Genomic DNA, 26,693 nt, shown 5'->3' on the forward strand with positions numbered 1-26,693 from the left:
ACCCACCAGCCCCCACTCCCCTCCCAGAGCCGGGGAGAACCCAGGAGTCCTGGCTCCCAGCCCCCCCCCATCTTCTCTGCACCCCCTCACCACTGCCCCCTTTTCCCACGCTCCCCTCTCCCCCCCCAAGAGTCTCCCTCCCTCACATCTCCCTGCCCAGCCCCCCAAGGGGTCCCCCCCTCACTCCCCCCCGAGACCCCTCCTCCGCCCCGCCCCCGCTTTTTTTGGCAACGTGGCAGCAGGAAACCAAAAATTTCCCTTTTCGCCGCCCCAACTTTTCCAGCGTTTTCTCGCTCGGGAACTTTCTCGGCCGGGGATTGGCTGGCGGGGTGGGGGGCCCGGGGGCGGATTGGGTGAGGGCGGGGCGCCTGGTTTTGGGGTGTCCCCCATGTGGGTGCCGGCGGGGTGGGGGGCCCGGGGGCGGATTGGGTGAGGGCGGGGCGCCTGGTTTTGGGGTGTCCCCCATGTGGGTGCTGGCGGGGTGGGGGGCCCGGGGGCGGATTGGCTGAGGGGGGCTCCTGGTTTTGGGGTGTCCCCCCATGTGGGTGCCGGCGGGGTGGGAGGCCCGGGGGCGGATTGGCTGAGGGAGGCTCCTGGTTTTGGGGTGTCCCCCCATGTGGGTGCCGGCGGGGTGGGGGGCCCGGGGGCGGATTGGCTGAGGGCGGGGCTCCTGGTTTTGGGGTGGCCTCCCATGTGGGTGCCGGCGGGGTGGGGGGCCCGGGGGCGGATTGGGTGAGGGCGGGGCGCCTGGTTTTGGGGTGTCCCCCCATGTGGGTGCCGGCGGGGTGAGGGGCCCGGGGGCGGATTGGCTGAGGGGGGCTCCTGGTTTTGGGGTGTCCCCCCATGGGGGGGCCGGCGGGGTGGGGGGCCCGCGGGCGGATTGGCTGAGGGGGGCTCCTGGTTTTGGGGTGTCCCCTCATGGGGGGGCCGGCGGGGTGGGGGGCCCGCGGGCGGATTGGCTGAAGGGGGGCTCCTGGTTTTGGGGTGTCCCCCCATGTGGGTGCTGGCGGGGTAGGGGGGCCCGGGGGCGGATTGGCTGAGAGGGGCTCCTGGTTTTGGGGTGGCCTCCCATGTGAGTGCCGGCGGGGAGGGGGAGCCCCGGGCGGGGTGGGGGCGCGGGGGCGGATTGGCCGGCGGGGTGGGGAACCCGGGGGCGGATTGGCTGAGGGGGGCTCCTGGTTTTGGGGTGTCCCCCCATGTGGGTGCCGGCGGGGTGGGGGCGCGGGGGCGGATTGGCTGAGGGGGGCTCCTGGTTTTGGGGTGGCCCCCCATGTGGGTGCTGGCGGGGAGGGGGAGCCCCGGGAGCGGGGTGGGGGCGCGGGGGCGGATTGGCTGAGGGCGGGGCTCCTGGTTTTGGGGTGTACCCCCATGTGGGTGCCGGCGGGGAGGCGGCCCCCAGTCAGGGTGGGTGTAGAGCCCCGTGGGGGGGGCGGGAGGAGCCTCCTCCCCCCCACACACCCCCGGGGGGGCTGGGAGGAGCCGGGCTCGGATCGCGAGAGCTGCGAGCCCGGCCCCGGTCAGAGCCTCCCCGCCATGGAGCCGAGCCCGGCCGCGATCCTGCCCCTGGCCGCGCTGCTCCTGGGGGTCAGCGGGACGGAGCCCCCCGGCCGGCCGGCGCTCAACCCGGGTGAGCCCCGGGGGGCGGGGGGGGAATAGGGGGACACGGGGAGGGGCGGGGGGCATGAGGAGGGGCGGGGGGGAGTTTGGGGGCACGGACACAGGTAGGGGAGCGTAGGGGGAGATCGGGGGGACAGGGGCAAGACCGGGGTTGGGGGGCAAGACTGGAGGTCAAGGGAGATTGACAGTTGGGGGACACAGGGAGGGACGCGGGGCGGAGATTGGGGACACGGGGAGGGGATCGGGGGAGGGGCTCAGGGGGCACAGGGGGAGATCGGGGCAGGGGACACGGGGGTCGCAGGGGGAGATCGGGGCAGCGGAAACGAGAGGCGCATGTGGGGATATTGGGGGGTGGGGGACACGGGAGTGGGCGCAGGGGGAGATCGGGGCAGGGGACACGAGGAGGGGCGCATGTGGGGATATTGGGATATTGGGTGGGAGACGGGGGGGCGCAGCAGGGCAGGGCACATGGGGGTCGCAGGGGGAGATCGGGGCAGGGGAAACGAGAAGGGGTGCATGTGGGGATATTGGGGGGTGGGGGACACGGGGATGGGCCCAGGGGGAGATCGGGGCAGGGGAAACGAGGAGCGCATGTGGGGATATTGGATGGGGGACACGGGGGGGCGCAGCAGGGCAGGGGACACGGGGGTCGCAGGGGGAGATCAGGGGTGGGGAAACGAGAAGGGGCGCATGTGGGGATATTGGGGGGTGGGGGACACGGGGATGGGCCCAGGGGGAGATCGGGGCAGGGGAAACGAGGAGCGCATGTGGGGATATTGGGTGGGGGACACGGGGGGGGCGCAGCAGGGCAGGGGACACGGGGGTCGCAGGGGGAGATCAGGGCTGGGGAAACGAGAAGGGGCGCATGTGGGGATATTGGGGGGTGGGGGACACGGGGATGGGCCCAGGGGGAGATCGGGGCAGGGGAAACGAGGAGCGCATGTGGGGATATTGGGTGGGGGACACGGGGGGGCGCAGCAGGGCAGGGGACACGGGGGTCGCAGGGGGAGATCAGGGCTGGGGAAACGAGAAGGGGCGCATGTGAGGATATTGGGGGGTGGGGGACACGGGGATGGGCCCAGGGGGAGATCGGGGCAGGGGAAACGAGGAGCGCATGTGGGGATATTGGGTGGGGGACACGGGGGGGGCGCAGCAGGGCAGGGGACACGGGGGTCGCAGGGGGAGATCAGGGCTGGGGAAACGAGAAGGGGCGCATGTGGGGATATTGGGGGGTGGGGGACACGGGGGTGGGCGCAGGGGGAGATCGGGGCAGGGGAAACGAGCGCATGTGGGGATATTGGGTGGGGGACACGGGGGGCGCAGCAGGGTAGGGGACACGGGGAGATCAGGGCTGGGGAAACGAGAAGGGGCGCATGTGGGGATATTGGGTGGGGGACAGGGGGGCGCAGCAGGGCAGGGGACACGGGGAGATCAGGGCTGGGGAAACGAGAAGGGGCGCATGCGGGGATATTGGGTGGGGGACACGGGGGCGCAGCAGGGCAGGGGACACGGGGGTCGCAGGGGGAGATCAGGGCTGGGGAAACGAGAAGGGGCGCATGTGGGGATTTTGGGTGGGGGACGGGGGCACAGCAGGGCAGGGGACACGTAGGTCGCAGGGGGAGATCGGGGCAGGGGAAACTGGGGGTGCATGTGGGGATATTGGGGGGTGGGGGACACAGGGAGGGGCGCATGTGGGGATATTGGGTGGGGGACACGGGGAGGGGCGCATATGGGGATATTGGGTGGGGGACGGGGGGGCACAGCAGGGCAGGGGACACCTGGGTCGCAGGGGGAGATCGGGGCAGGGGAAACGAGGGGGGGTGCATGTGGGGTTATTGGGGGGTGGGGGACGAGGGAGGGGCGCATGCGGGGATATTGGGGGGTGGAGGACACGGGGACGGGTGCAGAGTGGGAGATCGGGGGCAGGGGACACCTATAGGGGACAGAGGGAGGCGCGTGCGGAGATGGAGGTCGGGGAACGGCGCACGGGGGAGATGGGGGGCCCACAGGACAGGGGAGATGGGTTAGGGGGCCAATCGTCGCCCTAGGTGGAGCTGGGAAGAGGGGGCACAGGGCATGCGGGATTGGGAGACTCACAGGTAAGAGGGGGCAGGGAATGGGGCGTGCAGGGAATTGGGGGGCAGCCCAGAGAGCCAGCGGGGCCGGGGCGCTCAGGGGGAAGCTGGAGTTCAGGCACACAGAGAACTGGGGGGCAGAGGGGGGCCTGGGGCAGATACACTGGGACTCCCCCCCCCACGCTCCCCCACTGGCTGAGGGGCCTTGCAGGCGGGGGGTGGGTCACTGCTAAGTGCATTAAGACCCCTGAATTCTCGGATATGCTGAACAGAGACCCCACCACAGGGACTGGGGTATGTGGGGTGTTCCTGGCGCCCAGAGCCGGGGAGAGAACCCAGGAGTCCTGGCTCCCAGCCCCCCTGCTCTAACCACTAGCCCCCACTCCCCTCCCAGAGCCGGGGAGAGAACCCAGGAGTCCTGGCTCCCAGCCCCCCCGCTCTAACACACCAGCCCCACTCCCCTCCCAGAGTGGGGAGAGAACCCAGGAGTCCTGGCTCCCAGCCCCCCTGCTCTAACCACTAGCCCCCACTCCCCTCCCAGAGCCGGGGAGAGAACTCAGGAGTCCTGGCTCCCAGCCCCCCTGCTCTAACCACTAGCCCCCACTCCCCTCCCAGAGCCAGGGAGAGAACCCAGGAGTCCTGGCTCCCAGCCCCCCTGCTCTAACCACTAGCCCCCTCTCCCCTCCCAGAGCCGGGGAGAGAACCCAGGAGTCCTGGCTCCCAGCCCCCCCTGCTCTAACCATCAGCCCCTACTCCCCTCCCAGAGCCGGGGAGAGAACCCAGGAGTCCTGGCTCCCAGCCCCCTGCTCCTCTAACCACCAGGCCCCACTGCCCTCCCAGCGCCAGGGAGAGAACCCAGGAGTCCTGGCTCCCAGCCCCCCCTGCTCTGACCCACCAGCCCCCACTCCCCTCCCAGAGCCAGGGAGAGAACCCAGGAGTCCTGGCTCCCAGCCCCCCTGCTCTGACCCACCAGCCCCCACTCCCCTCCCAGAGCCGGGGAGAGAACCCAGGAGTCCTGGCTCCCAGCCCCCCGCGCGCACCACAGCCGCAGTTGCGGGTTCGGGACGCAGTAATTACCCCTCATGGCCTGGCTCTGCTTAGACAGTGGCTGGGTGGCTCCTGAGGCCTGGCACAAACCGCAGCCCACTGGCACTGCTGCCCTCTGCTGGGTGAAACCCGGAGTTTTCAGCTGTGTGCTATAGACCCCATACTGCCAAGGCGACTCCCCCCAAAATCCCGTGGCTTTCTGAGCAGGGGCTGGGCGTAGGGCTCCCTCAGGGAGGCGCTGGCAGCGCATGCCAAGCGAGCGCCCACCGGCAGGGAGGGGAGCGCCAACCCCTGCTCTTCTCAGGGCAACTGAGGCACAAGGCCTGGCCAAGATCACAAAGGGAATTCTACTCCCCCCACCTCCTTCCCCGTGCTCACTACCAACCCCCACACCCCTCCCAGAGCCGGAGAGAACCCAGGAGTCCTGGCTCCCAGCCCCGCCTGCTCTAACCACCAGCCCCCACTCCCCTCCCAGAGCCCGGAGAGAATCCAGGAGTCCTGGCTCCCAGCCCCCCCCTGCTCTGACCCACCAGCCCCCACTCCCCTCCCAGAGCCAGAGAGAGAACCCAGGAGTCCTTGTTCCCAGCCCCCCCTGCTCTGACCCAGCAGTCCCCCTCCCCTCCCAGAGTCAGGGAGAGAACCCAGGAGTCCTGGTTCCCAGACCCCCCTGCTCCAACCCACCAGCCCCCACTCCCCTCCCAGAGCCAAGGAGAGAACCCAGGAGTCCTGGCTCCCAGCCCCCTGCGCTTTCCTGTGGGGGTCCAGCCCTTCTCTGGGGACTGGGGGGCCCCATGCCGGGATCGAGGGAGGAACGGGGGCCCTGTCACCGTCTCAAGCCGTCACCAGCCCTGGCCCGTGTTCCGCCCTCTGCTTCTAATTAGCTGCCTGTCGGGGGCGGGAATTTGTCCCGGTTGTTCACGGGTAGGACAGTAGCGGCAGGACGCCGTACCGGGGGGGGTGGCGGGGGGGTGACGTGCCAGGACCCACGTGGAGTCCTCTCCCCCCGACCCAGATCGGGGCCCCGTCACTGCACAAACACCGTGAGCCAAGCCCTGGCTCCCAGCCCCCCTGCTCTAACCCACCAGCCCCTACTCCCCTCCCAGAGCTGGGAAGAGAACCCAGGAGTCCTGGCTCCCAGCCCCCCTGCTCTAACCCACCAGCCTCCACTCCCCTCCCAGAGCCGGGGAGAGAACCCAGGAGTCCTGGCTCCCAGCCCCCCCGCTTTAACCACCAGCCCCCACTCCCCTCCCAGAGCCGGGGAGAGAACCCAGGAGTCCTGGCTCCCAGCCCCCCTGCTCTAACCACCAGCCCCCACTCCCCTCCCAGAGCCCGGAGAGAATCCAGGAGTCCTGACTCCCAGCCCCCCCTGCTCTGACCCACCAGCCCCCACTCCCCTCCCAGAGCCGGGGAGAGAACCCAGGAGTCCTGGCTCTCAGCCCCCCCTGCTCTGACCCACCAGCCCCCACTCCCCTCCCAGAGCCGGGGAGAGAACCCAGTAGTCCTGGCTCCCAGCCCCCCTGCTCTGACCCTCCAGCCCCCACTCCCCTCCCAGAGCTGGGAAGAGAACCCAGGAGTCCTGGCTCCCAGCCCCCCTGCTCTAACCACCAGCCCCCACTCCCCTCCCAGAGCCCGGAGAGAATCCAGGAGTCCTGGCTCCCAGCCCCCCCTGCTCTGACCCACCAGCCCCCACTCCCCTCCCAGAGCCGGGGAGAGAACCCAGGAGTCCTGGCTCTCAGCCCCCCCTGCTCTGACCCACCAGCCCCCACTCCCCTCCCAGAGCCGGGGAGAGAACCCAGGAGTCCTGGCTCCCAGCCCCCCTGCTCTGACCCTCCAGCCCCCACTCCCCTCCCAGAGCCGGGGAGAGAACCCAGGAGTCCTGGCTCCCAGCCCCCCATGCTCTAACCACCAGCCCCCACTCCCCTCCCAGAGCCGGGGAGAGAACCCAGGAGTCCTGGCTCCCAGCCCCCCTGCTCTAACCACTAGCCCCCTCTCCCCTCCCAGAGCCGGGGAGAGAACCCAGGAGTCCTGGCTCCCAGCCCCCCCTGCTCTAACCATCAGCCCCTACTCCCCTCCCAGAGCCGGGGAGAGAACCCAGGAGTCCTGGCTCCCAGCCCCCCGCTCCTCTAACCACCAGGCCCCACTGCCCTCCCAGCGCCAGGGAGAGAACCCAGGAGTCCTGGCTCCCAGCCCCCCCTGCTCTGACCCACCAGCCCCCACTCCCCTCCCAGAGCCAGGGAGAGAACCCAGGAGTCCTGGCTCCCAGCCCCCCTGCTCTGACCCACCAGCCCCCACTCCCCTCCCAGAGCCGGGGAGAGAACCCAGGAGTCCTGGCTCCCAGCCCCCCGCGCGCACCACAGCCGCAGTTGCGGGTTCGGGACGCAGTAATTACCCCTCATGGCCTGGCTCTGCTTAGACAGTGGCTGGGTGGCTCCTGAGGCCTGGCACAAACCGCAGCCCACTGGCACTGCTGCCCTCTGCTGGGTGAAACCCGGAGTTTTCAGCTGTGTGCTATAGACCCCATACTGCCAAGGCGACTCCCCCCAAAATCCCGTGGCTTTCTGAGCAGGGGCTGGGCGTAGGGCTCCCTCAGGGAGGCGCTGGCAGCGCATGCCAAGCGAGCGCCCACCGGCAGGGAGGGGAGCGCCAACCCCTGCTCTTCTCAGGGCAACTGAGGCACAAGGCCTGGCCAAGATCACAAAGGGAATTCTACTCCCCCCACCTCCTTCCCCGTGCTCACTACCAACCCCCACACCCCTCCCAGAGCCGGAGAGAACCCAGGAGTCCTGGCTCCCAGCCCCGCCTGCTCTAACCACCAGCCCCCACTCCCCTCCCAGAGCCCGGAGAGAATCCAGGAGTCCTGGCTCCCAGCCCCCCCCTGCTCTGACCCACCAGCCCCCACTCCCCTCCCAGAGCCAGAGAGAGAACCCAGGAGTCCTTGTTCCCAGCCCCCCCTGCTCTGACCCAGCAGTCCCCCTCCCCTCCCAGAGTCAGGGAGAGAACCCAGGAGTCCTGGTTCCCAGACCCCCCTGCTCCAACCCACCAGCCCCCACTCCCCTCCCAGAGCCAAGGAGAGAACCCAGGAGTCCTGGCTCCCAGCCCCCTGCGCTTTCCTGTGGGGGTCCAGCCCTTCTCTGGGGACTGGGGGGCCCCATGCCGGGATCGAGGGAGGAACGGGGGCCCTGTCACCGTCTCAAGCCGTCACCAGCCCTGGCCCGTGTTCCGCCCTCTGCTTCTAATTAGCTGCCTGTCGGGGGCGGGAATTTGTCCCGGTTGTTCATGGGTAGGACAGTAGCGGCAGGACGCCGTACCGGGGGGGGGTGGCGGGGGGGTGACGTGCCAGGACCCACGTGGAGTCCTCTCCCCCCGACCCAGATCGGGGCCCCGTCACTGCACAAACACCGTGAGCCAAGCCCTGGCTCCCAGCCCCCCTGCTCTAACCCACCAGCCCCTACTCCCCTCCCAGAGCTGGGAAGAGAACCCAGGAGTCCTGGCTCCCAGCCCCCCTGCTCTAACCCACCAGCCTCCACTCCCCTCCCAGAGCCGGGGAGAGAACCCAGGAGTCCTGGCTCCCAGCCCCCTCTACTCTGACCCACCAGCCCCCACTCCCCTCCCAGAGCCAGGGGGAGAACCCAGGAGTCCTGGCTCCCAGCCCCCCTGCTCTAACCACCAGCCCCCACTCCCCTCCCAGAGCCGGGGAGAGAACCCAGGAGTCCTGGCTCCCAGCCCCCCCTGCTCTAACCACCAGCCCCCATTCCCCTCCCAGAGCCGGGGAGAGAACCCAAGGGTCCTGGCTCCCAGCCCCCACTGCTCTAACCACCAGCCCCCATTCCCCTCCCAGAGCCAGGGAGAGAACCCAGGAGTCCTGACTCCCAGCCCTCTCTACTCTGACCCACCAGCCCCCACTCCCCTCCCAGAGCCGGGGAGAGAACCCAGGAGTCCTGGCTCCCAGCCCCCTCTACTCTGACCCACCAGCCCCCACTCCCCTCCCAGAGCCAGGGGGAGAACCCAGTAGTCCTGGCTCCCAGCCCCCCCTGCTCTAACCCACCAGCCCCCATTCCCCTCCCAGAGCCGGGGAGAGAACCCAGGAGTCCTGGCTCCCAGCCCCCTGCGCTTTCCTGTGGGGGTCCAGCCCTTCTCTGGGGGCTGGGGGGCCCCATGTCGGGATCGAGGGGGAACGGGGGCCCTGTCACCGTCTCAAGCCATCACCAGCCCTGGCCCAGGCACCGCCCTCTGCTTCTAATTAGCTGCCTGGCGAGGGCCGGGGGCCGGGAATTTGTCCCGGTTTTTCACGCCTAGCACAGTAGCGGCAGGACGCCCTGGGGGGGGGGGTGGCGGGGGGGTGGCGTGCCAGGGCCCACGTGGACTCCTCTCCCCCCGACCGAGATCGGGGCCCCATCGCTGCACACACTGTGAGCCAGGCCCTGCCCCACAGAGCTCACAGCCTGACCAGACAAAGAGTGATGGGGGAAACTGAGGCAGCGTATGAGAAACGGCCTTGTGTGATGTCCACCCCAGAGGCTGCGTCTGAGCCAGGACTAGAACCAGGAACCCGCTCCGGGTCCTGACCCACTGAGCCATCCGCCTCCTGCCCTCCACTTCCTACAGGTGCAGCCCTCTGGAGAGCCCCTCCCCCTGTGGTGCCTCAGTTTCCCCTCCCCCCGTTTGGCTGCTCGGGCTGGGATCACAAGGCGGGGACCATCCCATTCCCTGGCTGTGCCACACCTGGCGTATTGGGGGCCTGAACTTGGTTGTGGGGTGCAGGGCTGAGTTAAGGGGAGAGGGGCAGAGGGAAGAGGGGCAGCAGGAGTTTCAGGGCCCAGTGCTGGGAGTGAAAATCCCAGTGGGAGCAGGGAGTCCTCGTTAGGTGCTGTTGTCTCAGTGGGTGATGTGTGTCTGAGCCCCCGCACAGCTGCCCCTGGAGGGGGACTCTCCATCCACCAGGATCAGGGAGGGGCAGGGGCTGCCAGCACCCCTCATTGGCCGCAGCCCCCCAGGGCAGGTCCGGGGAGCCAGGACTCCTGGGTTCTTCCACTTGTGTGCCGGGGGGGGTGGAGCCAAACTGGGTCTATGGGGGGAACTGACCAGAACCCGGCACCTTTCTGCCCCACAGAAAACCTGCTGCTCATCACGGCTGCCACGGAGCCGACGGAGGGATACGAGCGGTTCCTGCGCACCGCCCGCTACTTCAACTACACCGTCAAGGTGAGACTGCCCCGCCCCAGAGCTGGCTGCATCTCGGCGCCGGGCGAGGGGTCCCTGTACCACCAACCGCCCACCCCAGAGCTGGCTGCATCTCGGCGCCGGGCGAGGTGTCCTTGTACCACCAACCGCCCACCCCAGAGCTGGCTGCATCTCGGCGCTGGGCGAGGGGTCACTGTACAACCAACCGCCCACCCCAGAGCTGGCTGCATCTCGGCGCCGGGCGAGGTGTCCTTGTACCACCAACCGCCCACCCCAGAGCTGGCTGCATCTCGGAGCCAGGCGAGGGGTCACTGTACAACCAACCGCCCACCCCAGAGCTGGCTGCATCTCGGCGCCGGGCGAGGGGTCCTTGTACAACCAAACGCCTCACCCCAGAGCTGGCTGCATCTCGGCGCCGGGCGAGGGGTCCTTGTACAACCAAACGCCTCACCCCAGAGCTGGCTGCATCTCGGCGCCGGGCGAGGGGTCCCTGTACCACCAACCGCCTACCCCAGAGCTGGCTGCATCTCGGCGCCGGGCGAGGGGTCCCCGTACCACCAACCACCCACCCCAGAGCTGGCTGCATCTCGGCGCCGGGCGAGGGGTCCCTGTATCACCAACCACCCACCCCAGAGCTGGCTGCATCTTGGCGCCGGGCGAGGGGTCCCTGTATCACCAACCGCCCACCCCAGAGCTGGCTGCATCTCGGCGCCGGGCGAGGGGTCCTTGTACCACCAACCGCCCCACCCCAGAGCTGGCTGCATCTCGGCGCCGGGCGAGGGGTCCCTGTACCACCAACCACCCACCCCAGAGCTGGCTGCATCTCGGCGCCGGGCGAGGGGTCCCTGTATCACCAACCACCCACCCCAGAGCTGGCTGCATCTCGGTGCCGGGCGATGGGTCCTTGTACAACCAACCACCCACCCCAGAGCTTGCTGCATCTCGGCGCCGGGCGAGGGGTCCTTGTACCACCAACCGCCCACCCCAGAGCTGGCTGCATCTCGGCGCCGGGCGAGGGGTCCCTGTACCACCAACCGCCTACCCCAGAGCTGGCTGCATCTCGGCGCCGGGCGAGGGGTCCCCGTACCACCAACCACCCACCCCAGAGCTGGCTGCATCTCGGCGCCGGGCGAGGGGTCCCTGTATCACCAACCGCCCACCCCAGAGCTGGCTGCATCTCGGCGCCGGGCGAGGGGTCCTTGTACCACCAACCGCCCCACCCCAGAGCTGGCTGCATCTCGGCGCCGGGCGAGGGGTCCCTGTACCACCAACCACCCACCCCAGAGCTGGCTGCATATCGGCGCCGGGCGAGGGGTCCCTGTATCACCAACCACCCACCCCAGAGCTGGCTGCATCTCGGTGCCGGGCGATGGGTCCTTGTACAACCAACCACCCACCCCAGAGCTTGCTGCATCTCGGCGCCGGGCGAGGGGTCCTTGTACCACCAACCGCCCACCCCAGAGCTGGCTGCATCTCGGCGCCGGGCGAGGGGTCCCCGTACCACCAACCACCCACCCCAGAGCTGGCTGCATCTCGGCGCCGGGCGAGGGGTCCCTGTACAACCAACCGCCCACCCCAGAGCTGGCTGCATCTCGGCGCCGGGTGAGGGGTCCCCGTACAACCAACCGCCCCCCCCCAGAGTTGGCTGCATCTCGGCGCTGGGCAAGGGGTCCCCGTACAACCAACCACCCACCCCAGAGCTGGCTGCATCTCAGCGCCGGGTAAGGGGTCCTTGTACAACCAACCACCCACCCCAGAGCTGGCTGCATCTCGGCGCCGGCACAGGGTCCCCATAAAACCAACCACCCAACCCAGAGCTGGCTGCATCTTGGCACTGGGCGAAGGGTCCCCGTACAACGAACTGCCCCGCCCCAGAGCTGGCTGCATCTCGGCGCCGGGCGAGGTGTCCCTGTACAACCAACCACCCACCCCAGAGCTGGCTGCATCTCGGTGCCGGGACAGGGTCCCCCTAAAACCAACCACCCACCCCAGAGCTGGCTGCATCTCGGTGCCGGGCGAGGTGTCCCTGTACAACCAACCACCCACCCCAGAGCTGGCTGCATCTCGGCGCCGGGCGAGGTGTCCCTGTACAACCAACCACCCACCCCAGAGCTGGCTGCATCTCGGTGCCGGGACAGGGTCCCCCTAAAACCAACCACCCACCCCAGAGCTGGCTGCATCTCGGCACCAGGCGAGGGGTCCCCGTACCACCAACCACCCACCCCAGAGCTGGCTGCATCTCAGCGCCGGGTAAGGGGTCCTTGTACAACCAACCGCCCCACCGCAGAGCTGGCTGCATCTTACCGCCAGGCAAGGGGTCCCCGTACCACCAACCACCCACCCCAGAGCTGGCTGCATCTCGGCGCCGGGCGAGGGGTCCTTGTACAACCAACCACCCCACCCCAGAGCTGGCTGCATCTCGGCGCTGGGACAGGGTCCCCGTACATCCAACGGCCCCACCCCAGAACTGGCTGCATCTCAGCGCCGAGTAAGGGATCCCTGTACAACCAACCACCCACCCCAGAGCTGGCTGCATCTCGGCGCCAGGCGAGGGGTCCCTGTACAACCAACGGCTCCACCCCAGAGCTGGCTGCATCTCGGCACCAGGCGAGGGGTCCCTGTACCACCAACCGCCCACCCCAGAGCTGGCTGCATCTCGGCGCCGGGATAGGGTCCCCGTAAAACCAACCACCCACCCCAGAGCTGGCTGCATCTTGGCACCGGGCGAGGGGTCCACATACAACCAACTGCCCCGTCCTAGAGCTGGCTGCATCTCGGCACCGGGCGAGGGGTCCCCATACAACCAACCACCCACCCCAGAGCTGGCTGCATCTCAGCGCCGGGTAAGGGGTCCTTGTACAACCAACCACCCACCCCAGAGCTGGCTGCGTCTCGGCGCCGGGACAGGGTCCCCATAAAACCAACCACCCACCCCAGAGCTGGCTGCATCTCGGCACCGGGCGAGGGGTCCCCATACAACCAACCACCCACCCCAGAGCTGGCTGCATCTTGGCACTGGGCGATGGGTCCCCGTACAACGAACCGCCCCGCCCCAGAGCTGGCTGCATCTCGGCGCCGGGCGAGGTGTCCCTGTACAACCAACCACCCACCCCAGAGCTGGCTGCATCTCGGCGCCGGGCGAGGGGTCCTTGTAGAACCAAACGCCTCACCCCAGAGCTGGCTGCATCTCGGCGCCGGGCGAGGTGTCCCTGTACAACCAACCTCCCACCCCAGAGCTGGCTGCATCTCTGTGCCGGGACAGGGTCCCCCTAAAACCAACCACCCACCCCAGAGCTGGCTGCATCTCGGTGCCGGGCGAGGTGTCCCTGTACAACCAACCTCCCACCCCAGAGCTGGCTGCATCTCTGTGCCGGGACAGGGTCCCCCTAAAACCAACCACCCACCCCAGAGCTGACTGCATCTCGATGCCGGGCGAGGGGTCCCTGTACAACCAACCGCCCCACCCCAGAGCTGGCTGCATCTCAGCGCTGGGCAAGGGGTCCCCGTATAACCAACTGCCCCGCCCCAGAGCTGGCTGCATCTCAGCGCCGGGCGAGGGGTCCCCGTACCACCAACCGCCCACCCCAGAGCTGGCTGCATCTCGGCGCCGGGCGAGGGGTCCCTATACCACCAACCACCCACCCCAGAGCTGGCTGCATCTCGGCGCCGGGCGAGGGGTCCTTGTACAACCAACCGCTCCACCCCAGAGCTGGCTGCATCTCAGCGCTGGGCAAGGGGTCCCCGTACAACCAACCGCCCACCCCAGAGCTGGCTGCATCTCGGCACCGCGCGAGGGGTCCCTGTACCACCAACCGCCCACCCCAGAACTGACTGCATCTCGGCACCGCGCGAGGGGTCCCCGTACAACCACCCACCCACCCCAGAGCTGGCTGCGTGTTGTCCCCGGGATAGGGGTCCCTGGGTAACCGCCGACCCCGCCCCAGAGCTGGCTGCGTCTCGCCCCCGGGACGGGGGTCCCTGGGTAACCAGCCGCTACACCCCAGAGCTGGCTGCATCTTGGCCCCGGAATGGGTGGTCCCTGGCTAACCGCCTGCCCTGCCCCAAAACTGGCTACATCTCGGCGCCGGGATGGGGTCCCCGTACAAGCAGCCCCAGAGCTGGCCGTGTCTCAGCCCCGGGACGGGGTCCCCGTACAACCAACGGCTCCACCCCAGAGCTGGCTGTGTCTCGTCCCCGGGATGGGGGTCCCTGGGTAACTGGCCGCCCCACCCCAGAGCTGGCTGCGTCTCGGCCCCGGGACGGGGGTCCCTGGGTAACTGGCCGCCCCACCCCAGAGCTGGCTGCGTCTCGCCCCCGGGACGGGGGTCCCTGGGTAACTGGCCGCCCCACCCCAGAGCTGGCTGCGTCTCGCCCCCGGGACGGGGGTCTCTGGGTAACCGGCCGCCCCACCCCAGAGCTGGCTGCATCTCGTCCCCGGGACGGGGGTCCCTGGGTAACCGGCTGCCCCACCCTAGAGCTGGCTGCGTCTCGTCCCCGGGACGGGGGTCTCTGGGTAACCGGCTGCCCCACCCCAGAGCTGGCTGCGTCTCGCCCCCGGGACGGGGGTCCCTGGGTAACCGGCCGCCCCACCCCAGAGCTGGCTGCGTCTCGCCCCCGGGACGGGGGTCCCTGGGTAACCGGCCGCCCCACCCCAGAGCTGGCTGCATCTCGGCCCCGGGACGGGGGTCCCTGGGTAACTGGCCGCCCCACCCCAGAGCTGGCTGCATCTCGGCCCTGGGACGGGGTCCCCGTACGACCAGCCCCAGAGCTGGCCGTGTCTCTCTCATGCCCCCTGTCCCCGCAGACCCTGGGCCTGGGCGAGGAGTGGCGCGGGGGGGACGTGGCCCGCACAGTGGGGGGCGGTCAGAAGGTGCGCTGGCTGAAGGAGGAGATGGCGAAACACGCGGAGCGAGAGGAGCTCGTCGTCATGTTCGTCGACAGGTACGGCCAGCGGGGGGGGGGCCCTGCTCGCCCTGATGTCGGGGGGGTCCCCAGCTGCGGGGTGCATCGGGTGGCACCGCCCCCCCCACACCCAGCGCCCTAGTCCGCAAGCAGCGTTTGGGGGGCCAGGCTGGGCTGGGAGGGGCTTTTGGGGGTGCATTGCGGGGGTGACGCTCCCCAGGGCCACCTGCAGTTCCCAGCCCAGCTCCTCGTGACAGAGCGGGACCCCCCCCGGTTACCTGTCTCTGTGACGTGTGGGACACCCCCTGTCATCCCCCTCACCCCGACTTTCTGGGTGGGGGGACCGTCCAGGGGGGCACAGCTCTGGTGTGGGGGAAACCCACCTTGGGGTGCCGCCCCCCCGAACTCCCAACCAAGCCCCGTAGCCCTGGCTGGGACCGTGGTGGCCGGGGGCCCCGGGCTGGTGACGCAGAGGTCGCCCGGCCCCCTTTGGGGCAGGAGGGCAGAGAGCGCGGGCCCGGGGGGGGTCGCCGTGACCTGTCTGCCCCCCCAGTTACGACGTGCTGCTGGCCGGCGGTCCCCTGGAGCTGCTCCGCCATTTCCTGGCCTTCGACAGCCGCGTCGTGTTCTCGGCTGAGGGCTTCTGCTGGCCCGAGTGGGGGCTGGCCGAGCGCTACCCCCCCGTCAGCTCCGGCAAGCGGTTCCTGAACTCCGGCGGTGAGTGCCCGGGGGGGCGGGGAGCGGGTTGGGGGGGCGGGGCAGAGGGAGAGGGATGGGAAGGTGAGAAGTGGTTTGGGGGGGCTGGGAGGAGTGGGGGGGACACTGCGGGTACCTGGTGGTGGGGGGGTGCCCGGGGCAGGGTGTCACAGGTATATGGCGGCAGGGGGCAGGGGGAGGGCATGGGTCCCTGTTAGGGGGAGAAAGGGGGGCGTAGAGTCCGGGGGTAGCCCCGCAGGAGGCAGGGACCCGGCAGGGGGCCGGTACCTGACCTCTCGGCCTCCCCCGCAGGTTTCATCGGCTTCGCCCCGGCCATCCACGGCGTGGTCCAGCTCTGGAAATACCAGGACGACGACGACGACCAGCTGTTCTACACCCGCATCTACCTGGACCCCGGCCTGCGGGTGGGTCCCCGCCCCGCTGCCCCCCTGTGCTCCCCCGCCCTGCTGCCCCCGCCCCCCTGTGCTCCCCCGCCCCGCTGCCCCCCTGTGCCCCCCACCTCCCGTCGGCAGGCACCCCGAGCCCTGGGGGACCCCGGTTCTCTCTTTGCCTTTTGACATCAAACCTTTTTTTGGGGGGTGGGGGCTGGGCGGGGACTTGTTCAACCACCCGCACCTGGAAAGAAAGGACCCACTTGGGCCAAACACGCCCCACACCTCTGGGCTCACAACCAGTGAGAATCGGGCAAAAGTTTGGTTGCAAATTGGGGTGTGGCAGGGGGGATTATGGGAAAAAATTGTCTAAACCCCTCCACAATCCCGTGACTAGAACCTGGGGAAAACTTTGGGGAATGTTTTGCACTGGGAGGCCAAGCTCTGGTGCAAAACGTGCAAATCCCGGAGTCGTGCGAACCTCAGCCAGAGCTGGCAGCACATTAAAGGGTCTTGGGGGGGGTGAAAGGGAGCTGTGCCGCCTGGCTGGATCTGGCAGACAAGCCCCCGACATGGTGTCAGAAGTCAGCGGAGAAGGAAGAGTCGGGGGAGAAGGCAAGGGAGAGTCGGCGGAGAAGGGAAGGGAAAGTCGGTGGGGAAGGGAAAGTCGGTGGGGAAGGGAAGAGAGAGTTGGCGGGGAAGGGACAGTCGGTGGAGAAGGGAAGGGAGAGTCGGTGGAGAAGGGAAGGGAGAGTTGGCGGAGAAGGGACAGTCGGCGGGGAAGGGAAGGGACAGTCGGCGGGGAAGGGAAGGGAGAGTCGGTGGAGAAGGGAAGAGAGAGTTGGCGGGGAAGGGACAGTCGGCGGAGAAGGGAAGGGAGAGTCGGTGAAGAAGGGAAGGGACAGTCAGCAGAGAAGGGACAGTCGGCGGGGAAGGGACAGTCAGAGAAGGGAAGGGACAGTCGGCGGGGAAGGGAAAGTCAGTGGGGAAGGGAAGGGACAGTCGGCGGGGAAGGGACAGTCGGCGGAGAAGGGAAGGGACAGTCAGAGAAGGGAAGGGACAGTCGGCGGAGAAGAGAAGGGAGAGTCGGTGAAGAAGGGAAGGGACAGTCAGCAGAGAAGGGACAGTCGGCGGGGAAGGGACAGTCAGAGAAGGGAAGGGACAGTCGGCGGAGAAGGGACAGTCGGCGGGGAAGGGACAGTCAGAGAAGGGAAGGCACAGTCGACGGAGAAGAGAAGGGAGAGTTGGCGGAGAAGGGAAGGGACAGTCGGTGGGGAAAGGAAGGGAGAGTCTGCGGAGAAGGGAAGGGAGAGCTGGCGGAGAAGGGACGGTCGCCGGTGAAGATAAGGGAGAGTCGGCGGAGAATGGACAGTCGGTGGAGAAGGGAAGGGAGAGTCGGTGAAGAAGGGAAGGGACAGTCAGCAGAGAAGGGAAGGGACAGTCGGCGGGGAAGGGAAAGTCAGTGGGGAAGGGAAGGGACAGTCGGCGGGGAAGGGACAGTCGGCGGAGAAGGGAAGGGACAGTCAGAGAAGGGAAGGGACAGTCGGCGGAGAAGAGAAGGGAGAGTCGGTGAAGAAGGGAAGGAACAGTCAGCAGAGAAGGGACAGTCGGCGGGGAAGGGACAGTCAGAGAAGGGAAGGGACAGTCGGCGGAGAAGGGACAGTCGGCGGGGAAGGGACAGTCAGAGAAGGGAAGGGACAGTCGGCGGAGAAGGGACAGTCGGCGGGGAAGGGACAGTCAGAGAAGGGAAGGCACAGTCGACGGAGAAGAGAAGGGAGAGTTGGCGGAGAAGGGAAGGGACAGTCGGTGGGGAAAGGAAGGGAGAGTCTGCGGAGAAGGGAAGGGAGAGTTGGCGGAGAAGGGACGGTCGGCGGTGAAGATAAGGGAGAGTCGGCGGAGAATGGACAGTCGGTGGAGAAGGGAAGGGAGAGTCGGCGGAGAAGGGAAGGGAGAGTCGGTGGAGAAGGGAAGGGAGAGTTGGCAGAGAAGGGACAGTCGACAGGGAAGGGAAGGGAGAGTCTGCGGAGAAGTGAGAGTCGGCGGAGAAGGGAAGGGAGAGTTGGCGGAGAAGGGACAGTCAGCGGGGAAGGGAAGGGAGAGTCAGTGGAGAAGGGAAGGGAGAGTTGGCGGAGAAGGGACAGTCGGCGGAGAAGGGAAGGGAGAGTTGGCGGAGAAGGGACAGTCAGCGGGGAAGGGAAGGGAGAGTCAGTGGAGAAGGGAAGGGAGAGTTGGCGGAGAAGGGAAAGGAGAGTCAGTGGAGAAGGGAAGGGAGAGTCAGTGGAGAAGGGAAGGGAGAGTTGGCGGAGAAGGGAAGGGAGAGTTGGCGGAGAAGGGACAGTCGGCGCGGAAGGGAAGGGAAAGTCGGTGGAGAAGGGAAGGGAGAGTTGGCAGAGAAGGGACAGTCGGCGGGGAAGGGAAAGGACAGTCGGGGAAGGGAAGGGAGAGTCTGCGGAGAAGGGACAGTCGGCGGGGAAGGGAAGGGAGAGTCGGCGGGGAAGGGAAGGGAGAGTTGGCGGAGAAGGGAAGGGAGAGTTGGCGGAGAAGGGACAGTCGGCGGGGAAGGGAAGGGACAGTCGGCGGGGAAGGGAAGGGAGAGTCTGCGGAGAAGGGACAGTCGGCGGGGAAGGGAAGGGAGAGTCGGTGGAGAAGGGAAGGGAGAGTTGGCGGAGAAGGGACAGTCGGCAGGGAAGGGAATGGAGAGTCAATGGAGAGTCGGTGGAGAAGGGAAGGGAGAGTCGGCGGGGAAAGGAAGGGAGAGTCAATGGAGAGTCGGCGGAGAATGGACAGTCGGCGGGGAAAGGAAGGGAGAGTCGGCGGAGAAGGAAAGGGAGAGTCTGCGGAGAAGGGAAAGTCGGTGGAGAAGGGAAGGGACAGTTGGCGGAGAAGGGACAGTTGGCGGGGAAGGGAAGGGACAGTTGGCGGAGAAGGGAAGGGAGAGTCGGTGGAGAAGGGAAGGGAGAGTCGGCGGAGAAGGGAAGGGAGAGTTGGCGGAGAAGGCACAGTCGGCGGAGAAGGGAAGGGAGAGTTGGCGGAGAAGGAAAGGGAGAGTCTGCGGAGAAGGGAAAGTCGGTGGAGAAGGGAAGGGAGAGTCGGTGGAGAAGGAAAGGGAGAGTTGGCGGAGAAGGGAAAGGAGAGTCGGTGGAGAAGGGAAGGGAGAGTTGGCGGAGAAGGGAAAGGAGAATCGGTGGAGAAGGGAAGGGAGAGTCGGCGGGGAAGGGAAGGGAGAGTCTGCGGAGAAGGGAAAGTCGGTGGAGAAGGGAAGGGAGAGTTGGCGGAGAAGGGAGAGTCGGCGGAGAAGGGAAGGGAGAGTCGGCGGAGAAGGGAAGGGAGAGTCGGCGGAGAAGGGAAGGGAGAGTTGGCGGAGAAGGCACAGTCGGCGGAGAAGGGAAGGGAGAGTCGGCGGAGAAGGAAAGGGAGAGTTGGCGGAGAAGGCACAGTCGGCGGAGAAGGGAAGGGAGAGTCGGCGGAGAAGGGAAGGGAGAGTTGGCGGAGAAGGAAAGGAAGAGTCTGCGGAGAAGGGAAAGTCGGTGGAGAAGGGAAGGGAGAGTCGGTGGAGAAGGAAAGGGAGAGTTGGCGGAGAAGGGAAAGGAGAGTCGGTGGAGAAGGGAAGGGAGAGTTGGCGGAGAAGGGAAAGGAGAATCGGTGGAGAAGGGAAGGGAGAGTCGGCGGGGAAGGGAAGGGAGAGTCTGCGGAGAAGGGAAAGTCGGTGAAGAAGGGAAGGGAGAGTTGGCGGAGAAGGGAGAGTCGGCGGAGAAGGGAAGGGAGAGTTGGCGGAGAAGGCACAGTCGGCGGAGAAGGGAAGGGAGAGTTGGCGGAGAAGGCACAGTCGGCGGAGAAGGGAAGGGAGAGTCGGTGGAGAAGGGAAGGGAGAGTTGGCGGAGAAGGGAAAGGAGAATCGGTGGAGAAGGGAAGGGAGAGTCGGCGGGGAAGGGAAGGGAGAGTCGGCGGAGAAGGAAAGGGAGAGTTGGCGGAGAAGGCACAGTCTGCGGAGAAGGGAAAGTCGGTGGAGAAGGGAAGGGAGAGTTGGCGGAGAAGGGAGAGTCGGCGGAGAAGGGAACGGAGAGTCGGTGGAGAAGGGAAAGTCGGTGGAGAAGGAAAGGGAGAGTCGGTGGAGAAGGAAAGGGAGAGTTGGCGGAGAAGGGACAGTTGGCGGGGAAGGAAAGGGAGAGTTGGCGGAGAAGGGACAGTCGGCGGAGAAGGGAAGGGAGAGTTGGCGGAGAAGGGACAGTCAGCGGGGAAGGGAAGGGAGAGTCGGTGGAGAAGGGAAGGGAGAGTTGGCGGAGAAGGGACAGTCGGCGGGGAAGGGAAGGGACAGTCAGCAGACAGGGCCTTGCTGGATCTTGCCACCGCGCACTCTCCAGAGCCCGGGAGCCCTTCGGCGTCGACGCCCCTTCTCAGCGGACGGGAGAGCCGCACTTGGCCAGATTTCGCCTGGCAGGTGAGCGGCGCCGAGGCACCGGAGCTCTCGGGGTCTCGGCTTTCGTTTCCGAAGCATTTCGATATCCTTGGATTTACTGCAGAGGGTGACTGGGACCGCGGGGGGGGGGGGGGGGAGTCCAGCTGTGGTTATACCGGTCCGGGGGTGTTGTCGGGGTTCAGCTCAGCCTCCTTTGGTGGGATCCCCATTGCTAACGCCTGGGCTGGGACACACAGGAGCAGGGTGGGCCCAGGACCCCCTCTCCCCCGCAGCCGCCCCACCGTCAAAGCCCTGGGGCCCGGAGAGAGACCCCCAGGCTACGAGGGACCCGTCCCAGCCGGGGCCCCCAACTGTATCTTACCGGATGCGGGCCCAGGGATCGACAACCGGCTCGGCCTGGGGAGAAGAGAGAGACGGCGCCAGAGGGGCTGGTGATACTGAGCTTTTGGGACACGTCAGTGTGCAGGGACCCGGGAAGAGGGACCCGGTGGGTGCGGGGTCGGGAGCACCGTGCTCGGCCGGGCAGGGATCGGACCCGGGAAGAGGGACCCGGTCGGTGCGGGGTCGGGGGCACCGTGCTCGGCCGGGCGGGGATCGGACCCGGGAAGAGGGACCCGGTCGGTGCGGGGTCGGGGGCACCGTGCTCGGCCGGGCGGGGATCGGACCCGGGAAGAGGGACCCGGTGGGGCGCGGGGTCGGGGGGCACCGTGCTCGGCCGGGCGGGGATCGGACCCGGGAAGAGGGACCCGGTGGGCGCGGGGTCGCGGGCACCGTGCTCGGCCGGGCGGGGGATCGGACCCGGGAAGAGGGACCCGGTGGGTGCGGGGTCGGGGCACCGTGCTCGGCCGGGCGGGGATCGGACCCGGGAAGAGGGACCCGGTGGGTGCGGGGTCGGGGGCACCGTGCTCGGCCGGAGCGGGGATCGGACCCGGGAAGAGGGACCCGGTCGGCTCGCGGTCGGGGGCACCGTGCTCGGCCGGGCAGGGATCGGACCCGGGAAGAGGGACCGGTGGGTGCGAGGTCGGGGGCACCGTGCTCGGCCGGGCGGGGATCGGACCCGGGAAGAGGGACCCGGTGGGTGCGGGGTCGGGGGCACCGTGCTCGGCCGGGCGGGGATCGGACCCGGGAAGAGGGACCCGGTGGGCGCAGGGGTCGGGGGCACCGTGCTCGGCCGGGCGGGGATCGGACCCGGGAAGAGGGACCCGGTGGGCGCAGGGGTCGGGGGCACCGTGCTCGGCCGGGCGGGGATCGGACCCGGGAAGAGGGACCCGGTGGGCGCAGGGGTCGGGGGCACCGTGCTCGGCCGGGCGGGGATCGGACCCGGGAAGAGGGACCCGGTCGGCGCGGGGTCGGGGGCACCGTGCTCGGCTGGGCGGGGATCGGACCCGGGAAGAGGGACCCGGTGGGTGCGGGGGTCGGGGGCACCGTGCTCGGCCGGGCGGGGATCGGACCCGGGAAGAGGGACCCGGTCTGTGCAGGGTCGGGGGCACCGTGCTCGGCCGGGCGGGGATCGGACCCGGGAAGAGGGACCCGGTGGGGCGCGGGGTCGGGGGCACCGAGCTCGGCCGGGCGGGGATCGGACCCGGGAAGAGGGACCCGGTGGGTGCGGGGTCGGGGGCACCGAGCTCGGCCGGGCGGGGATCGGACCCGGGAAGAGGGACCCGGTGGGTGCAGGGTCGGGGGCACCGTGCTCGGCCGGGCGGGGATCGGACCCGGGAAGAGGGACACGGTCGGCGCGGGGTCGGGGGCACCGTGATTGGCCGGGCGGGGATCGGACCCGGGAAGAGGGAGCCGGTGGGCGCGGGGGTCGGGGGCACCGTGCTCGGCCGGGCGGGGATCGGACCGAGGAAGAGGGACCCGGTCGGCGCGGGGTCGGGGGCACCGTGCTCGGTCGGGCGGGGATCGGACCCGGGAAGAGGGACCCGGTGGGTGCGGGGTCGGGGGCACCGTGCTCGGCTGGGCGGGGATCGGACCCGGGAAGAGGGACCCAGTCGGCTCGCGGTCGGGGGCACCGAGCTCGGCCGGGCGGGGATCGGACCCGGGAAGAGGGACCCGGTGGGCGCGGGGTCGGGGGCACCGTGCTCGGCCGGGCGGGGATCGGACCCGGGAAGAGGGACCCGGTGGGTGCGGGGTCGGGGGCACCGTGCTCGGCTGGGCGGGGATCGGACCCGGGAAGAGGGACCCAGTCGGCTCGCGGTCGGGGGCACCGAGCTCGGCCGGGCGGGGATCGGACCCGGGAAGAGGGACCCGGTGGGCGCGGGGTCGGGGGCACCGTGCTCGGCCGGGCGGGGATCGGACCCGGGAAGAGGGACCCGGTGGGTGCGGGGTCGGGGGCACCGAGCTCGGCCGGGCGGGGATCGGACCCGGGAAGAGGGACCCGGTGGGCGCAGGGTCGGGGGCACCGTGCTCGGCCGGGCGGGGATCGGACCCGGGAAGAGGGACCCGGTGGGTGCGGGGTCGGGGGCACCGTGCTCGGCCGGGCGGGGATCGGACCCGGGAAGAGGGACCCGGTCGGCGCGGGGTCGGGGGCACCGTGCTCGGTCGGGCGGGGATCGGACCCGGGAAGAGGGACCCGGTGGGTGCGGGGTCGGGGGCACCGTGCTCGGCTGGGCGGGGATCGGACCCGGGAAGAGGGACCCAGTCGGCTCGCGGTCGGGGGCACCGAGCTCGGCCGGGCGGGGATCGGACCCGGGAAGAGGGACCCGGTGGGCGCGGGGTCGGGGGCACCGTGCTCGGCCGGGCGGGGATCGGACCCGGGAAGAGGGACCCGGTGGGTGCGGGGTCGGGGGCACCGTGCTCGGCCGGGCGGGGATCGGACCCGGGAAGAGGGACCCGGTGGGCGCGGGGTCGGGGGCACCGAGCTCGGCCGGGCGGGGATCGGACCCGGGAAGAGGGACCCGGTGGGCGCAGGGTCGGGGGCACCGTGCTCGGCCGGGCGGGGATCGGACCCGGGAAGAGGGACCCGGTGGGTGCGGGGTCGGGGGCACCGTGCTCGGCCGGGCGGGGATCGGACCCGGGAAGAGGGACCCGGTCTGTGCAGGGTCGGGGGCACCGTGCTCGGCCGGGCGGGGATCGGACCCGGGAAGAGGGACCCGGTGGGCGCGGGGTCGGGGGCACCGAGCTCGGCCGGGCGGGGATCGGACCCGGGAAGAGGGACCCGGTGGGTGCGGGGTCGGGGGCACCGAGCTCGGCCGGGCGGGGATCGGACCCGGGAAGAGGGACCCGGTGGGTGCAGGGTCGGGGGCACCGTGCTCGGCCGGGCGGGGATCGGACCCGGGAAGAGGGACCCGGTCGGCGCGGGGTCGGGGGCACCGTGATTGGCCGGGCGGGGATCGGACCCGGGAAGAGGGAGCCGGTGGGCGCGGGGTCGGGGGCACCGTGCTCGGCCGGGCGGGGATCGGACCCAGGAAGGGGGACCCGGTCGGCGCGGGGTCGGGGGCACCGTGCTCGGTCGGGCGGGGATCGGACCCGGGAAGAGGGACCCGGTGGGTGCGGGGTCGGGGGCACCGTGCTCGGCCGGGCGGGGATCGGACCCGGGAAGAGGGACCCAGTCGGCTCGCGGTCGGGGGCACCGAGCTCGGCCGGGCGGGGATCGGACCCGGGAAGAGGGACCCGGTGGGCGCGGGGTCGGGGGCACCGTGCTCGGCCGGGCGGGGATCGGACCCGGGAAGAGGGACCCGGTGGGTGCGGGGTCGGGGGCACCGTGCTCGGCCGGGCGGGGATCGGACCCGGGAAGAGGGACCCGGTGGGTGCGGGGTCGGGGGCACCGAGCTCGGCCGGGCGGGGATCGGACCCGGGAAGAGGGACCCGGTGGGCGCAGGGTCGGGGGCACCGTGCTCGGCCGGGCGGGGATCGGACCCGGGAAGAGGGACCCGGTCGGTGCTGGGTCGGGGGCACCGTGCTCGGCCGGGCGGGGATCGGACCCGGGAAGAGGGACCCGGTCGGCGCAGGGTCGGGGGCACCGTGCTCGGCCGGGCGGGGATCGGACGCGGGAAAGAGGGACCCGGTCGGCTCGCGGTCGGGGGCACCGTGCTCGGCCGGGCGGGGATCGGACCCGGGAAGAGGGACCCGGTCGGCGCGGGGTCGGGGGCACCGTGCTCGGTCGGGCGGGGATCGGACCCGGGAAGAGGGACCCGGTGGGTGCGGGGTCGGGGGCACCGTGCTCGGCTGGGCGGGGATCGGACCCGGGAAGAGGGACCCAGTCGGCTCGCGGTCGGGGGCACCGAGCTCGGCCGGGCGGGGATCGGACCCGGGAAGAGGGACCCGGTGGGCGCGGGGTCGGGGGCACCGTGCTCGGCCGGGCGGGGATCGGACCCGGGAAGAGGGACCCGGTGGGCGCGGGGTCGGGGGCACCGTGCTCGGCCGGGCGGGGATCGGACCCGGGAAGAGGGACCCGGTGGGCGCGGGGTCGGGGGCACCGAGCTCGGCCGGGCGGGGATCGGACCCGGGAAGAGGGACCCGGTGGGCGCAGGGTCGGGGGCACCGTGCTCGGCCGGGCGGGGATCGGACCCGGGAAGAGGGACCCGGTGGGTGCGGGGTCGGGGGCACCGTGCTCGGCCGGGCGGGGATCGGGACCCGGGAAGAGGGACCCGGTGGGCGCGGGGTCGGGGGCACCGTGCTCGGCCGGGCGGGGATCGGACCCGGGAAGAGGGACCCGGTCGGTGCTGGGTCGGGGGCACCGTGCTCGGCCGGGCGGGGATCGGACCCGGGAAGAGGGACCCGGTCGGCGCAGGGTCGGGGGCACCGTGCTCGGCCGGGCGGGGATCGGACGCGGGAAGAGGGACCCGGTCGGCTCGCGGTCGGGGGCACCGTGCTCGGCCGGGCGGGGATCGGACCCGGGAAGGAGGACCCGGTGGGTGCGGGGTCGGGGGCACCGTGCTCGGCCGGGCGGGGATCGGACCCGGGAAGAGGGACCCGGTCGGCGCGGGGTCGGGGGCACCGTGCTCGGCTGGGCGGGGATCGGACCCGGGAAGAGGGACCCGGTGGGTGCGGGGTCGGGGGCACCGTGCTCGGCCGGGCGGGGATCGGACCCGGGAAGAGGGACCCGGTGGGTGCGGGGTCGGGGGCACCGAGCTCGGCCGGGCGGGGATCGGACCCGGGAAGAGGGACCCGGTGGGTGCAGGGTCGGGGGCACCGTGCTCGGCCGGGCGGGGATCGGACCCGGGAAGAGGGACCCGGTCGGCGCGGGGTCGGGGGCACCGTGCTCGGCCGGGCGGGGATCGGACCCGGGAAGAGGGACCCGGTGGGTGCGGGGTCGGGGGCACCGTGCTCGGCCGGGCGGGGATCGGACCCGGGAAGAGGGAGCCGGTGGGCGCGGGGTCGGGGGCACCGTGCTCGGCCGGGCGGGGATCGGACCCGGGAAGAGGGACCCGGTGGGCGCGGGGTCGGGGGCACCGTGCTCGGCCGGGCAGGGATCGGACCCGGGAAGAGGGACCCGGTCGGCGCGGGGTCGGGGGCACCGTGCTCGGTCGGGCGGGGATCGGACCCGGGAAGAGGGACCCGGTGGGTGCGGGGTCGGGGGCACCGTGCTCGGCCGGGCGGGGATCGGACCCGGGAAGAGGGACCCGGTGGGTGCGGGGGTCGGGGGGCACCGTGCTCGGCCGGGTGGGGATCGGACCCGGGAAGAGGGACCCGGTGGGGGCGCGGTCGGGGGCACCGAGCTCGGCCGGGCGGGGATCGGACCCGGGAAGAGGGACCCGGTGGGCGCAGGGTCGGGGGCACCGTGCTCGGCCGGGCGGGGATCGGACCCGGGAAGAGGGACCCGGTCGGCTCGCGGTCGGGGGCACCGTGCTCGGCCGGGCGGGGATCGGACCCGGGAAGAGGGACCCGGTCGGCGCAGGGTCGGGGGCACCGTGCTCGGCCGGGCGGGGATCGGACCCGGGAAGAGGGACCCGGTCGGCGCTGGGTCGGGGGCACCGTGCTCGGCCGGGCGGGGATCGGACCCGGGTAGAGGGACCCGGTCGGCGCAGGGTCGGGGGCACCGTGCTCGGCCGGGCGGGGATCGGACCCGGGAAGAGGGACCCGGTCGGTGCGGGGTCGGGGGCACCGTGCTCGGCCGGGCGGGGATCGGACCCGGGAAGAGGGACCCGGTGGGCGCAGGGTCGGGGGCACCGTGCTCGGTCGGGCGGGGATCGGACCCGGGAAGAGGGACCCGGTCTATGCAGGGTCGGGGGCACCGTGCTCGGTCGGGCGGGGATCAGACCCGGGAAGAGGGACCCGGTGGGTGCGGGGTCGGGGGGCACCGTGCTCGGCCGGGCAGGGATCGGACCCGGGAAGAGGGACCCGGTCGGCGCGGGGTCGGGGGCACCGTGCTCGGCCGGGCGGGGATCGGACCCGGGAAGAGGGACCCGGTTGGCGCGGGGTCGG

At 70.4% G+C, this 26,693-nt stretch overlaps 1 protein-coding gene across 1 annotated transcript in view; it reads left to right on the top strand.

Moving 5' to 3' along the window:
- Positions 1 to 1,524: 1,524 nt before the first annotated feature.
- The window catches only part of PLOD3 (procollagen-lysine,2-oxoglutarate 5-dioxygenase 3), a 53,480-nt gene continuing 28,311 nt past the window's right edge, over positions 1,525 to 26,693 (top strand). Inside the window, exons 1-5 of the mRNA XM_050933579.1 lie at positions 1,525 to 1,627; positions 9,850 to 9,941; positions 14,725 to 14,861; positions 15,376 to 15,539; positions 15,831 to 15,943. Coding sequence (XP_050789536.1) covers positions 1,534 to 1,627; positions 9,850 to 9,941; positions 14,725 to 14,861; positions 15,376 to 15,539; positions 15,831 to 15,943 — 600 coding nt within the window. The 5' untranslated portion in view covers positions 1,525 to 1,533. The remainder of the gene's footprint in view (positions 1,628 to 9,849; positions 9,942 to 14,724; positions 14,862 to 15,375; positions 15,540 to 15,830; positions 15,944 to 26,693) is intronic.

This window comes from Gopherus flavomarginatus, chromosome 23 (assembly GCF_025201925.1).
Source record: "Gopherus flavomarginatus isolate rGopFla2 chromosome 23, rGopFla2.mat.asm, whole genome shotgun sequence".
Lineage (NCBI taxonomy): Eukaryota > Metazoa > Chordata > Testudines > Testudinidae > Gopherus > Gopherus flavomarginatus.